Source organism: Mustela nivalis, assembly GCF_964662115.1.
Source record: "Mustela nivalis genome assembly, chromosome: 1".
Classification (NCBI taxonomy): domain Eukaryota; kingdom Metazoa; phylum Chordata; class Mammalia; order Carnivora; family Mustelidae; genus Mustela; species Mustela nivalis.
Genome location: NC_139020.1, coordinates 209,927,196 through 209,940,323, shown reverse-complemented (window position 1 = coordinate 209,940,323; position 13,128 = coordinate 209,927,196). Strand labels below are relative to the sequence as shown.

The following is a 13,128-nucleotide window of genomic DNA, read 5'->3' as shown; positions in this document are numbered from 1 at the left end:
ACAAAGTCTAGAATATAATAACAGAGGAAGATGTGGTTGGTTGTGTAGGTGACTTGAAATCGATGTGAGCCAAGAATTAAGGAGGAAGAAGATAACATATGTTTGACCAGTCAGGGTGAGAGAATCAGACAAAGCAAAGTTCCTCATCTGAGCCTCACTCCCCCAGGATTAGCACTGCCCTATAATCACATGAGAGTAAGAGTTTGGCTAATGAGGAGCTTTGGATATTGAACCCCCAAAAGACAAAGAGACTGCAAATAGTCTGCGTGTGATCACCCCACTCCACAGGCATACCCAGGTCATTTGCAGGCCACCTGGGCCTTGTCCCAGGGTCCAGCATCTCTGCACAGGAGCCCAGGGCTCCAGTATCTTTCTCTGCTCACTGGGAACAGAGCTCTCATTTTTCTTCTTCACATCCAGGGAAGAGCTGAATGTCATTCCTAACTGTTGACATCCAGGTAATCTGAAGTCCCCTACTTTATGTTTTGAAATAAGGACAGTTCTTTGTTTAGTGATCCATTCAGTAACTGTTTGGTGAGAACATGCAGAAGATGGGCAGAGTTTGGTGACCTGTGGGCTGTCTGCCTAAGGATCCATCAATCTTCTCCACCTGTTTGCTTCCAATGCTTTGCACCAATGTTGGCCAACTCTCATTCTGCTCATCTCCTACTCTGATTCTAAAATTTTAGGACTTTCTCTGTTCTCAAGAGAAATCTACTTTGGCTCAACTTTGAAGAATATTCTTGATTTCTATTTTCTTTCATTTCTTTGGCAAATTGAAGAAGTATGTGGCCAGTCCCCCCTTTCCTTTCCACTCCTGGCACATGATACTCCTTTCTAGAAGAGTTCTTTGTTTTTCACAATGTTTCCTGGTAATGGGTATTCAAGACAGAGGAGGTGGAGAATGAGGCAGGTACCAAAACTATACTCCATGCTGTATCCTTTTAGTAATCTAGGAAATATTTAAAAGGCAAAAGAACACGGAATAATAGAAAAAAAAAAGCAAGTACTCATGCTTCTGGAATTTGTAAAATTTTGTATTTGCCATCAGAGTTTTTGGTTCTTTTTTTATGTTTTATTTTAATTCCAGTTAGTTAACATACAGTGTATATTACTTTCAGGTGTACAATTCAGCAATTCAACACTTCCATGTGAAACCTGGTGCTCATCACAACAAATGTACTCCTTAATTCCCATCACCTATTTAACCCATCCCCTAACCACCTCCCATCCAGTAACCATCAGTTTGTTCTCTGTAATTAAGTCTGTTTCTTGATTTCTCTCTCCATCTCTACTCTATCTCCTTTTCCCCCTTTGCATCTTTGTTTTGTTTCTTAAATTCCACATGTGAATGAAATCATATGGTATTTGTCTTTCTCTTATTTATTACACTTAGCATTATATGCCCTAGCTCCATCCATGTAATTGCAAATGGCAAGATTTCATCTTTTTTGCTGGCTGAATAATATTTGTGTGTGTGTGTGTGTATCTTGGCTACTGTAGATAATGCTGCTATAAATATAGGGGTGCATGTATCCCTTTGGTTTTGTTTTTGTATTCTTTGGGTAAATAACCAGTAGTACAATTGCTGGATTTTAAGGTAGTTCCATTTTTAACTTTTTGAGGAACCTCAACACTGTTTCCCACACAGAGTTCTTTTCTTAAATAACAAAATAACATGGAACAAACTGGTAGTTATCAGAGGAGAGTTGGGTTGGGCATGGGTGAATTAGGTGCAGGGAATTAAGGGTACACTTAACATGATGAGCACTGTGTAATGTACAGAATTGTTGAATCACTATATTGGACATCTGAATCTAATATAAAACAGTGTGTTAACTACACTGGAATTAAAATTAAAATGTTTTTGAAAGTAACAAAATAACATGAATTGACAGAACATTCCTTTATGTTCCCCTCCATTCACAGAGGCAACTACAGTCTTGAATATGGTTGTTCTCCACATGTTATTTAAATTGTTTACACATTGTATGTGTTTGTGTGGGTGTATCAAAGGCAACTATAAAATGCCTCAGTTGGAGAAAGGATAAGTAAGTTGTGTTATAATAAGACATTGAAAATAAAGTAAGATATTTAAAATTAATGAACTAGAGAAACATGTACCAAGAACTTAAATGTATTACTTTAAAAAACTACATGCAAAATTTACAATAGGTCAAGTTTAAAATGCAAAACAGAAGTTTATGCATTTTTATTAAAATATTTAAAACCACAAGGGAATCATGAATGCCACGTTCAGTATGGTGGTAAGAAAAAGGTAAGAAAAAGTTATTAAGGATATGGGAAAATAAGTATATATTAATTTAATTCTGAAAATATTTACTGCAAATAGGAGAATATGTTTTTTAAATTAATTAATTTATTTATTTTCAGCATAACAGTATTGTTTTTGCACTACACCCAGTGCTCCATGCAATCCGTGCCCTCTCCAATACCCACCACCTGGTTCCCCCAACCTCCCACCCCCCGTCCCTTCAAAACCCTGAGTTTGTTTTTCAGAGTCCATAGTCTCTCATGGTTACGGCTATCAGACACATGACAAAATGTTCATCATCACTAGCTGTCAGGGAGAGACAAATTAAAACCACATTGAGATACCACCTTACACCAGTTAGAATGGCCAAAATTAGCAAGACAGGAAGCAACATGTGTTGGAGAGAATGTGGAGAAAGTGGAACCCTCTTACACTCTTGGTGGGAATGCAAGTTGCTGCAGCCACTTTGGAAAATAGTGTGGAGATTCCTCAATAAATTAAAAATAGAGCTTCCCCATGACACTGCCATTGCACTACTGGGTATTTACCCCAAAGATACAGATGTAGTGAAAAGAAGGGCCATCTGTACCCCAATGTATATAGCAGCAATGGCCATAGTCACCAAACTGTGGAAAGAACCAAGATGCCCTTCAATGGACGAATGGATAAGGAAGATGTGGTGTGGTCCATATACACTATGGAGTATTATGCCTCCATCAGAAAGTATGAATAGGCAACTTTTGTAGCAACATGGACGGGACTGGAAGAGATTATGCTGAGTGAAATAAGTCAAGCAGAGAGAGTCAATTATCATATGGTTTCACTTATTTGTGGAGCATAACAATAGCATGGAGGACATGGGGAGATGGGAGAGGAGAAGGGAGTTGAGGGAAATTGGAAAGGGAAGTGAACCATGAGAACATGTTTTAATTTAGTGATCTTTAGTGGTAAATACCCACTACTTTGTTTTCTCTGTACTCTTTGTATGCTTGAAATGCTTTATAATAAGAAATTAAAGGTTTTTTTTTTTAAGATTTTATTTATTTATTTGACAGAGAGAGATCACAAGCAGGCAGAGAGGCAGGCAGAGAGAGGAGGAAGCAGGCTCCCTGCTGAGCAGAGAGCCTGATGTGGGGCTCGATCCCAGGTCCCTGAGATCATGACCCGAGCCGAAGGCAGCGGCTTAATCCACTGAGCCACCCAGGCGCCCCAAGAAATTAAAGGTTTAAGATCAGTATTATTTTAAGACACTTTAACTGTATCATGATACAGGTCTTGTTAGGAAAATTATCTTCTCTTTGGAGTTTTAATATTTGTGTTGATATGTCTGGGCCTAACTTATGCATTTTAGTTGCTATGCATTTTATCATATGGCCATAAGAAATAGGCATTATCTGTTTCCCTACATAAGCAATAATCCTACAAAGAGATTCAACACATCCATTTTCCCTTGAAATTTATGGTTGTTATGCTGAAGATATTCTTGGTTTCTCCTCTCTTCCTACACTTTGTCCCTCCTATCACTTCCCTTTTATACTGAACCATGCCAGGTGGTACCCTTGTGTCCATGGCAGAAACAAATCACAATAGGAAATATTAAGAGTGTCTCATATATCAAACACTGTGTTTGGTGATTTCATCTACTCATCACTCATTCTTGCAACATTTCCATACGGTTTTATAATGGTTCTCATTATCCAAATGAGACTTAGGCTTCTTGCACAGTTGAAAAGAAAATGTCCTTCTTTTTTTTTTTTTTAAGATTTTATTTATTTATTTGACAGAGAGAGATCACAAGTAGGTAGAGCAGGCAGAGAGAGAGAGGAGGAAACAGGCTCCCTGCTGAGCAGAGAGCCCGATGCGGGACTCGATCCCAGGACCCTGAGATCATGACCTGAGCCGAAGGCAGCCGCTTAACCCACTGAGCCACCCAGGCGCCCAGAAAATGTCCTTCTTTACAAAGCAAGCGCTGGAGACAGAATCAAACTCCTATGTGTCCAAATTGAAATGCTGATTCGTGCTATTGGTTGCTTGTTTTCGTGACTCCGTGCTAAGGGCTCATAGTTTCTCACTGGTGAAATAGAGATGACCTCGGGCCATTCAGTTGTGAACATTAGTTAATCTTAATGAGTTGTTCACAGAAGAGACTTTTTCTAAAACACTGGTTCCTAAGAATATTTGGCACATCCACTGGCTCACCCAGGACATAACCCTGTTCTGCCTTTTTAGGTGATAATCCGTAACAGTATTCTCAGGAGCTCACTGTAACAAAGGAAACAGAGGTACTCTTGAGTTCTTCCTGATACATAAACGAAAGATTACTTTGGAAATGAGTGGCCAAAGCTGCCTGACCCAGACTTTTTTTTTTTTTTTTTTTTAGATTTTATTTATTTATTTGACAGAGAGAGATCACAAGTAGGCAGAGAGGCAGGCAGAGAGAGAGAGGAGGAAGCAGGTTCCCTGCTGAGCAGAGAGCCGGATGCGGGACTCGATCCCAGGACCCTGAGATCATGACCTGAGCTGAAGGCAGCGGCTTAACCCACTGAGCCACCCAGGCGCCCCTGACCCAGACTTTGATAGGGGCCTAAACACATAGAAAGAGGAAAATCTGAATTTCTATGACTGATTTTCAACATTTCTTTCCTTAAAATTGTCTGTTATACAACAGGGACAGAACTGTTATTTTTTTTTTTAAGCATCAGAAAATCCATTAAACTGAGTAGGAAGGAACTATTTCCTTAATCCACATAAAAAGAGGGAAATGAAAGAAGAGAATGATCTCATTAAGCTACCCTGGAAAAGAAAAAAGCACCTGGGTGGCTCAGTCTATTGAAAGTCTGACTCTTGATTTTGGCTCAGGTCATGATCTCAGGGTGGTGAGATCAAGCCCCGCTTCAGGTTCAACTCTCAGCATGGAGTTTGCTTGTCCCTCTCCCTGTGCTCCTCCCCCTGCTCTCTTCTCCCTTTCTCTCTTTCTAATAAATAAAATCTTGAAAATGTATGAAAAAATGTGACTGTTGGTCAAACAAAAAGTATTCATGTATTTATTTCATATGTTGCTGTGGGTGGGTCTGTGGGTCCCTGGGAGCAGGAAGAGGTAGGCATTCCTAAAAACAAGGTCTTATTTTCTCAACTAATTGTCACGATCATCCTAAATAAAAAGTGCTTCATATTCCGCAGGCACTAAGCTCCCATTTTTATTTTATTTTATTTTTTTTAAATTTTTTATTTTTTATAAACATATATTTGTAAGCTCCCATTTTTATGGATTAAATTATTTAAGCCTAACTAGCAAGACATTTGAGGTATCCAGATATATCTTTCTCAATTTCGTTTTTCCTCTTAAAGCTAATTTGACAATCTTCTTCCTTTTCCTACCAATACACCAACACTCCTCTCAAGCATCCTGGACATTAGTATCAGTATATTTTATCTTTCTCCTCCCAGGATTCTGCTTTTAACACACTAACAAATTTTTGCTTTTTTTTTTTTTCTTTCCTTCAAGATGCCAAGAAATTCCTCCTTCCTCAAATTCTTCAGTATGGGGGAAAAACATAGATGTGCTAAATATCACCTTAAGAGAATGTTTTAATATTCTAATGTTAGGAGAAAAGTGAATCTCATTGAAAAATACCCATAACAACTTAAAGTACCATATTATAATCTTGATCTCTGGTTCCGAGTGTGGAGTGTTTTGAAGCTATCACTTGCTACATAGTACCTATGTGGTCAGAGATTAGATGAAGTTCAAGCAGGGAAACACTTGCAGTCTTATGCAGGTGTAAACTTTCAAAAGGCAAGTGATGAAGCCGATTAACCCTTCATGACACCAAATCTGCACTAGACAGAGACTGCATCACATGGTGTACTGAGTTCAGCTCCAAAGTCTGGAAGCCTGAGTTCCAATCCCTGCAACACATCTCACTGGAGTGTCAAGATTTTGTATCCGTAATTTCACTACACTAGATATCTCTCTTTTCTTTCATTTTTTAAAAAAGATTCTATTTATTTATTTGAGAGAGAGAGGCAGAGAGAGAGAGAAGTAGATTACCCACTGAGCAAAGAGTCTGTTTTGGGGCTCAACCCCAGGACCCTGCGATCAAAACCTGAGCCAAAGGTGGATAGTTAACCAAGTGAGCCACCCAGTTGCCCCTTAACCTTTCTCTTTAAATTGCATTAAGGAGTAAACAGGAGGATGGTAGAAGCACCTGACTGACAGGGCAGTGAGAGAATAAAATTAGTTAGGATGAGAAGGCAACTGAAGACCGTGTCTGGCAACAGATGCTGTGTTCAAGATAGTGTGTGCAGTTATATTTATTTGTAGAACATCTGCTATTACCATTAATTACAACCATTATAGCAAGGCTTTTGTTATAGACTCCAAAGACCAGGCACTGAAATGGAAATGGAGTATTTAATAGGCAGATTGTGATGACCCACTGAAAAAGAAGAGCTAATCTGGAATTCTCAAAAGTTATTGCTGCACGGTGATGATAGAGTCTATCTTGTAATTAAGAATGAGTTGATAAAGCTGAGTGTAAATTTCCAGGAAGGAAGGAAGGAAAAAAAGAATATAAAGAGACTTAACTGAGACATGGATTTGAACTCCCAGCTGACTCACTCTGCAGAGTGTTGATAAATCAGGCTACTATTCTTCCCATAATTATGTTGTGTTGGCTCCAACATGTCGTCAAGCAGATTTTCCATGCCCACAATCTTCTACACTCTAAAATTGGGGTCCTCAAAGTAAAACTCACACTGAGAGAAGCAACATTGGGAATTTATTAGAAAAGCAAATTGTCAGCCTGATGTCTAAATCTGAATCTCATATTCTGAGTTGGGGCAGGAGGCAGCTATGTGAGTATTAACAAACCTTCCAGTGGATTCTGAGGCAAAGCACAGTTTGAGAAACTCTTCTCTGAAACCCTGAGTTAATATTGCTTGGTTTTTAGTTTCCTGCATGCTAAGTGGAAGCTGTAGAATTTTGAAAGAAGAAAAACTTATGTTTTTCCTATCTTATTCCTATGATTTGGCACAATGTGAAGAATGAGTAAATGAAAGTGGGGTAATTGAGTAGTGTGAGAAAAATGAGGATAAAAACAAAAGAGGCCGAGGAAAGGAGAGTGACTAAAAGAGAGGTGAAAGGAAAGGAAAAGACTTTAAAATATTATTTATTTATTTGAGAGAGAGAGAGAGAGCGCGCGCGCACAGTGGGGAGGGGCAGAGGGAGAAGGAGAAGCAGGCTCCCCAAAAAGCAGGAAGCCGGATGCTGGGCCTTGATGCCCTGTGATCATGACCCGAGCCCAAGGCAGATGCTTAACCTACTGAGCAGCCCAGGTTCACTGGAAAAGATTAATAATATTCAATTTTGTGATGAGCACTGGGTATTGTACGTAAGTGTTAATCATGATATTGTATACCTGAAACTAATATTACACTGTATTTAACTAACTGGAATTTAAATAAAATCTTTTTTTAAAAAGAAAAAATAATATGATCCAATTCATATCAGGATTTTCTCTTTTTTTTTTTATCATGTTATGTTACTCACCATACATCATTAGTGTAGTGTTCCTAGACTCATTGCTTGTGTATAACACCCAGGGCTCCATGCAATACTTGCCCTTCTTAACACCCACCACCGGCTCACCCATTTCTCCAAAATCCTCTAAAATCCTCAGTTTGTTTCTTGGAGTCCACAGTCTCTCATGGTTTATCTCCCCCTCCAATTTCCCCCAATTCACTTTTCCTTTCTTTCTCCTAATGTCCTCCATGTTTTTCCTTATGTTCCACAAGTAAGTGAAACCACATGATAGTTGACTTTCTCTGCTTGATTTATTTCACTCAGCATAATCTCCTCTAGTTTCATCCATGTTGATGCAGAAGTTGGGTATTCATTTCATCCTTTCTGATGGGTGAGTAATATTCCATTGTATATATACAAGAGATCCTTGTACATCTGTTACATATCCTCTCCTCTGTATTACCATCAGTCTCATCAAGAACATGGAGCCAGAAAACCAAACAGGTGTAGCAGAATTCCTCCTCCTGGGTCTCGCAGAAGATACAAAATGGCAGCCCCTTCTATTTGGACTGTTCTTGACCATGTACCTGGTCACTGTGCTTGGAAACCTGCTCATCATCCTGGCTATCAGCTCTGATTCCCACCTCCACACGCCCATGTACTTCTTCCTCTCCCACCTGGCCTTCACTGACATCTGCTTCACCACCACCACCATTCCCAAGATGCTGGTGAACATCCAAAGACAGAGCAAATCCATCAGTTACACAGGTTGCCTCACCCAGGTTGGTTTCGTCCTCTTTTTTGCATGCTTGGAAAACTTCCTCCTTGCAGTAATGGCTTATGACCGCTATGTGGCCATCTGCCAGCCACTGAGGTACACAGTCATCATGAACCCCTACCTCTGTGGCCTGCTGATTCTACTCTCCCTGACCATCAGCATTGCAGATGCCCTACTCCACAGTCTAATGGTGCTACGACTCTCCTTCTGCAGAGACCTGGAAATTCCCCACTTCTTCTGTGAACTTGCTCAGGTCATCAAACTCGCCTGTTCTGATACGCTCATCAATAACATCCTGGTGTATTTAGTAGCTAGCATATTGGGTGGTGTCCCCCTCCTTGGGATTATTTTCTCTTACATTCAAATTGTCTCTTCCACTCTAAGAATGTCATCAGTTGGAGGGAAATACAAAGCCTTTTCTACCTGTGGTTCTCATCTCTCAGTTGTTTCTTTGTTCTATGGGACAGCTTTTGGGGTGTACATTAGTTCTGCAGTTACTCATTCTTCCAGGGATACTGCAAGTGCCTCCGTGATGTACACTGTGGTCCCTCCAATGTTGAACCCCTTTATCTACAGCCTGAGGAACAAGAACATTAAGGAAGCCTTGAAGAAACTCATCTGAGAAACATCTTGTTATTGTGTCATCTGCCTTGCTCTTGGGCTTCTAGAATGAGTCAAAGTACAGAATACTGGGTGAGTCAGATTGTCTGACCCTTCTCTCAGCAAGTTTTTATCTTTCAGTGGCTAAACACCATAAACAGAGTTCAACTTACGTATGAAAACTGACTTTGGTTTCTATAGCTTTGGTGTTTTTAAAAATTTATATGACACTGTGAGCTTGATTTTTGGGGGGCCATCAAAGCAGAATCAGAGTAAGGGATTCTTTATATGGTTGTTTTAGGGGAACTGTTTTCAGGAAAATGTTAGTGACAGAAGGAGAGGGTGGGGAAAGTGCTAAACCATGGTGTCATTATAGCCAGAGGACTTGCCTAGATTTGATGTGCTCTTAATGACTAGACACGAGAATGAAGTGTCTTTGTGAAGAGATATGAGATGTGTCTATGTGAGGAGATGGGTATGTTAATTAGCTTGCTCAGTAATAATTCTATTATGTATCTGTATCAACTCATCATTATGTACACTTTAAATATGTAATTAAAAAAAGAGAGGTTCCTGGGTGGCTCATTCAGTGAAGAGTCCAACTCTTGATTTCAGCTCAAGTCATGATCTCAGGGTCATATGATCCAGCCCCACAAAGGGCTCTGTGCTCAGCGGGGAATAGTTTGGGGATTCTCTCCCTCTCTCTCTACCTCTTCTCACATTCACACACTCTTCTCAAATAAATAAAAATAAATCTTAAAAAAAATAAAAAGTAGGGCACCTGGATGGATCAATCATTTAATGTCTGCCTTCACCTCAGGTCATAATCCCCAGGTCCTAGGACTGAGTCCCATATTGGGCTCCCTGCTCAGTGGGTTGTGTGCTCCTCCCTCACCCTCTGCCCCTTCTCTGGCTTGTGCTCTGCTCTCTCTTGCTCACTCTTTCTCTCTCTCTCAAATAAATAAATAAAATCTTTAGAAGAAAATAAAAAGTAATATATTTTAAAAAGGGGTGGAAACAATAGCCAAACTATGGAAAGAACCTAGATGTCCATCAATGGATGAACGGATAAAGATGATGTGGCATATATACACAATGGAATACTATGCAGCTGTCAAAAGAAATGAAATCTTGCCATTTGCGATGACGTGGATGGAACTAGAGGGTATTATGCTTAGTGAAATAAGTCAATCAGAGAAAGACAACTATCACATGATCTCCCTGATATGAGGAGTGGAGATTCAATGTGGGGGGTTTGGGGGTAGGAAAAGAATAAATGAAACAAGATGGGATAGGGAGGGAGAGAAACCATGAGACTCTTAATCTCACACAAAAAAAACTGAGGGTTGCCTGGGGGAGAGTGGTAGGGAGAGTGATGGGGTTATGAACATTAGGGAGGGTATGTGCTATGATGAGTGCTGTGAAGTGTGTAAATCTGGCGATTCACAAACCTGTACCCCTGGAGCTAATAATACATTATATGTTTATTAAAAAATTTAAAAATTATTTTTAAAAAAGGTGGAGATTAAAGCAAAGCATTCTAAGTCTCAGAATGAGGCAAACAGCTTATGTGAATTTGAGAAAGGCAAGGAATTTGGCAAACTTGAGGTCTTATTTCCTTTACCAATTATCCTGATAATCTCTTTTTTTGAAGATTTTATTTATTTATTTGACAGAGAGAGAGATCACAAGTAGGCAGAGAGGCAGGCAGAGAGAGAGGAGGAAGCAGGCTCCCTGCCGAGTGGAGAGCCCAACACCGGGCTCGATCCCAGGACCCTGGGATCATGACCCAAGCGGAAGGCAAAGGCTTTAACCCACTGAGCCACCTAGGCACCCCAGTTATCCTGATAATCTTAACAAGAACTCTAATAATGCCATTTTCCTGTTAAGCAATTTGTATTGTTTCAATATTTAGTCTTACCACCTAAAGACTTGTTGAATGGCACCATCCTTCCCCTGAAATGCCACATTGTCATAAGTAAACTATTCACTGCTTCTGTCCTCAATAGAATCTTCCTATGTGTGCCCATTTCATTGGTTCTATTTTTCACTCTGATTCAGAACCAGACCATTTTACTTACTATATCTCTATAATCTCTATAATTAATATTGATAGATAAGAAAGCAATTACTCTGTTCTCACTTGCCATCAAATCAAATGCTCTTTCTCCATTGCTTTCATACAATCTTAAAATCAGTCTCTCAAGTACAGTAACATTACAGAATTTCCATTGAGCCTATAAAGCTATTTAAGGCAAACTGACATTTTTATGACACTGTGCATACCTATCCAACAATAAAATATTCTTTACATTTATTTGGGTCTCCCTTGTAAGTACTTTTAATGTTTTAAGGACCTGCTACACTGTTTTTAATAGTAGCTGTACCAGTTTACAATCCCACAAATAGTGTAAATGGTTCCTTTTTTAATCTACTCATGGGTATTTGTTGTCTCTGGTTAACAGAGACATGTAAACAAGTATAAAGTAGTATCTCAGTGAGGTTTTGATTTGCATTTCCCTGATGTCTATTGATGTTGAGAACCTTTTTATGTACATGATGGTAATTTTATGTCTTTTTTTTTTTTTTAACTTTTTATTTTTTATAAACATATATTTTTATCCCCAGGGGTACAGGTCTGTGAATCACCAGGTTTACACACTTCACAGCACTCACCAAAGCACATACCCTCCCCAATGTCCATAATCCCACCCCCTTCTCCCAAACCCCCTCCCCCCAGCAACCCTCAGTTTGTTTTGTGAGATTAAGAGTCACTTATGGTTTTTTTAAGAAGCTGTCTATTCAGCTCCTTTTCCTATTTTATGTTTTTTAAAATTTTTAATTTCAGGTTTTTATTTAAATCCCAGTTAGTTAACACACAGTGTAGTACCAGTTTCAGAAGTAGAATATAGTGATTCATCACTTACATACAACACTTGGTGCCCATCATAATGAGTGCTCTCCTTAATGTCCACCACCCATTTAAAACACCCCCAACCCACCTCCCCTCCAGCAACCTCAGTTTGTCCTTTATTGTAAGAACTCATTTTATGGTTTGCCTTCCTCTCTTTTTTGCTACTTATGTTCATCAGTTTTGTTTCTTAAATTCCACACAAGTGAGATCATATGGTATTTATTATTTTAAAATTGAGGCAAAATACACATAGCCTAAAATTTACATTTAAAAAATTTTTTTTTCCATGTTCCAAGATTGTTTATGCACCACACCTAGTGCTCCATGCAAGACATGCCCTCCTTAATACCCACTACCAGGCTTACCCATTCCCCTACCCCTCTCCCCTCCAAAACCCTCAGTTCGTTTCTCAGAGTCCACAGTCTCTCGTGGTTCCTCTCCCCCTCCAATTTCTCCCAACTCACTTCTCCTCTCCAACTCCCAATGTCTTCCATGTTATTCCTTATGCTCCAAAAGTGAAACCATATGATAACTGACTTTCCCTGCTTGACTTATTTCACTCAGCATAATCTCCTCCAGTCCCGTCCATGTTGATACAGAAGTTGGGTATTCATCCTTTCTGATGGAGGTGTAATTTTCCATTGTGTATATGAACCAAATCTTCTTTATCCATTCATCTGTTGAAGGGCATCTTGGCTCTTTCCACAGTTTGGAGGTTGTGGCCATTGCTGCTATGAACATTGGGGGTACAGACAGCCCTTTTCACTGCATCTGTATCTTTGGGGCACATATCCAGTAGTGCAATTGCAGGGTCACAGAGTAGCTCTATTTTTATTTCTTAAGAAATCTCCACAATGTTTTCCGAAGTGGCTGCAACAACTTGCATTCCCACCAACAGTGTAAGAGGCTTCCCCTTTCTCCACATCCTCCCCAGCATTTGTTGTTTACTGTCTTGTTAATTTGGGCCATTCTAACTGGTATAAGGTGGTATCTCAATGTGGTTTTGATTTGATTCTCCCTGATGGCTAATGATGATG

The 13,128-nt window shown here is 39.6% G+C and overlaps 1 protein-coding gene across 3 annotated transcripts in view; it reads left to right on the top strand.

The window, feature by feature from the left end:
• Positions 1–9,199, top strand: part of LOC309865773 (olfactory receptor 7G2-like) — a gene marked incomplete at both ends in the record, with an annotated part of 39,345 nt that extends 30,146 nt beyond the window's left edge. For 2 of the 3 annotated variants that reach the window (XM_082732562.1, XM_082732563.1), the window contains one exon: positions 8,354–9,199. In XM_082732562.1, coding sequence (XP_082588688.1) covers positions 8,354–9,199 — 846 coding nt within the window. Of the gene's footprint in view, positions 1–8,275 lie in introns of those variants that run through there. The other variant, XM_082732564.1, reaches the window with a different exon arrangement.
• Between the last annotated feature and the right edge of the window lie 3,929 nt (positions 9,200–13,128).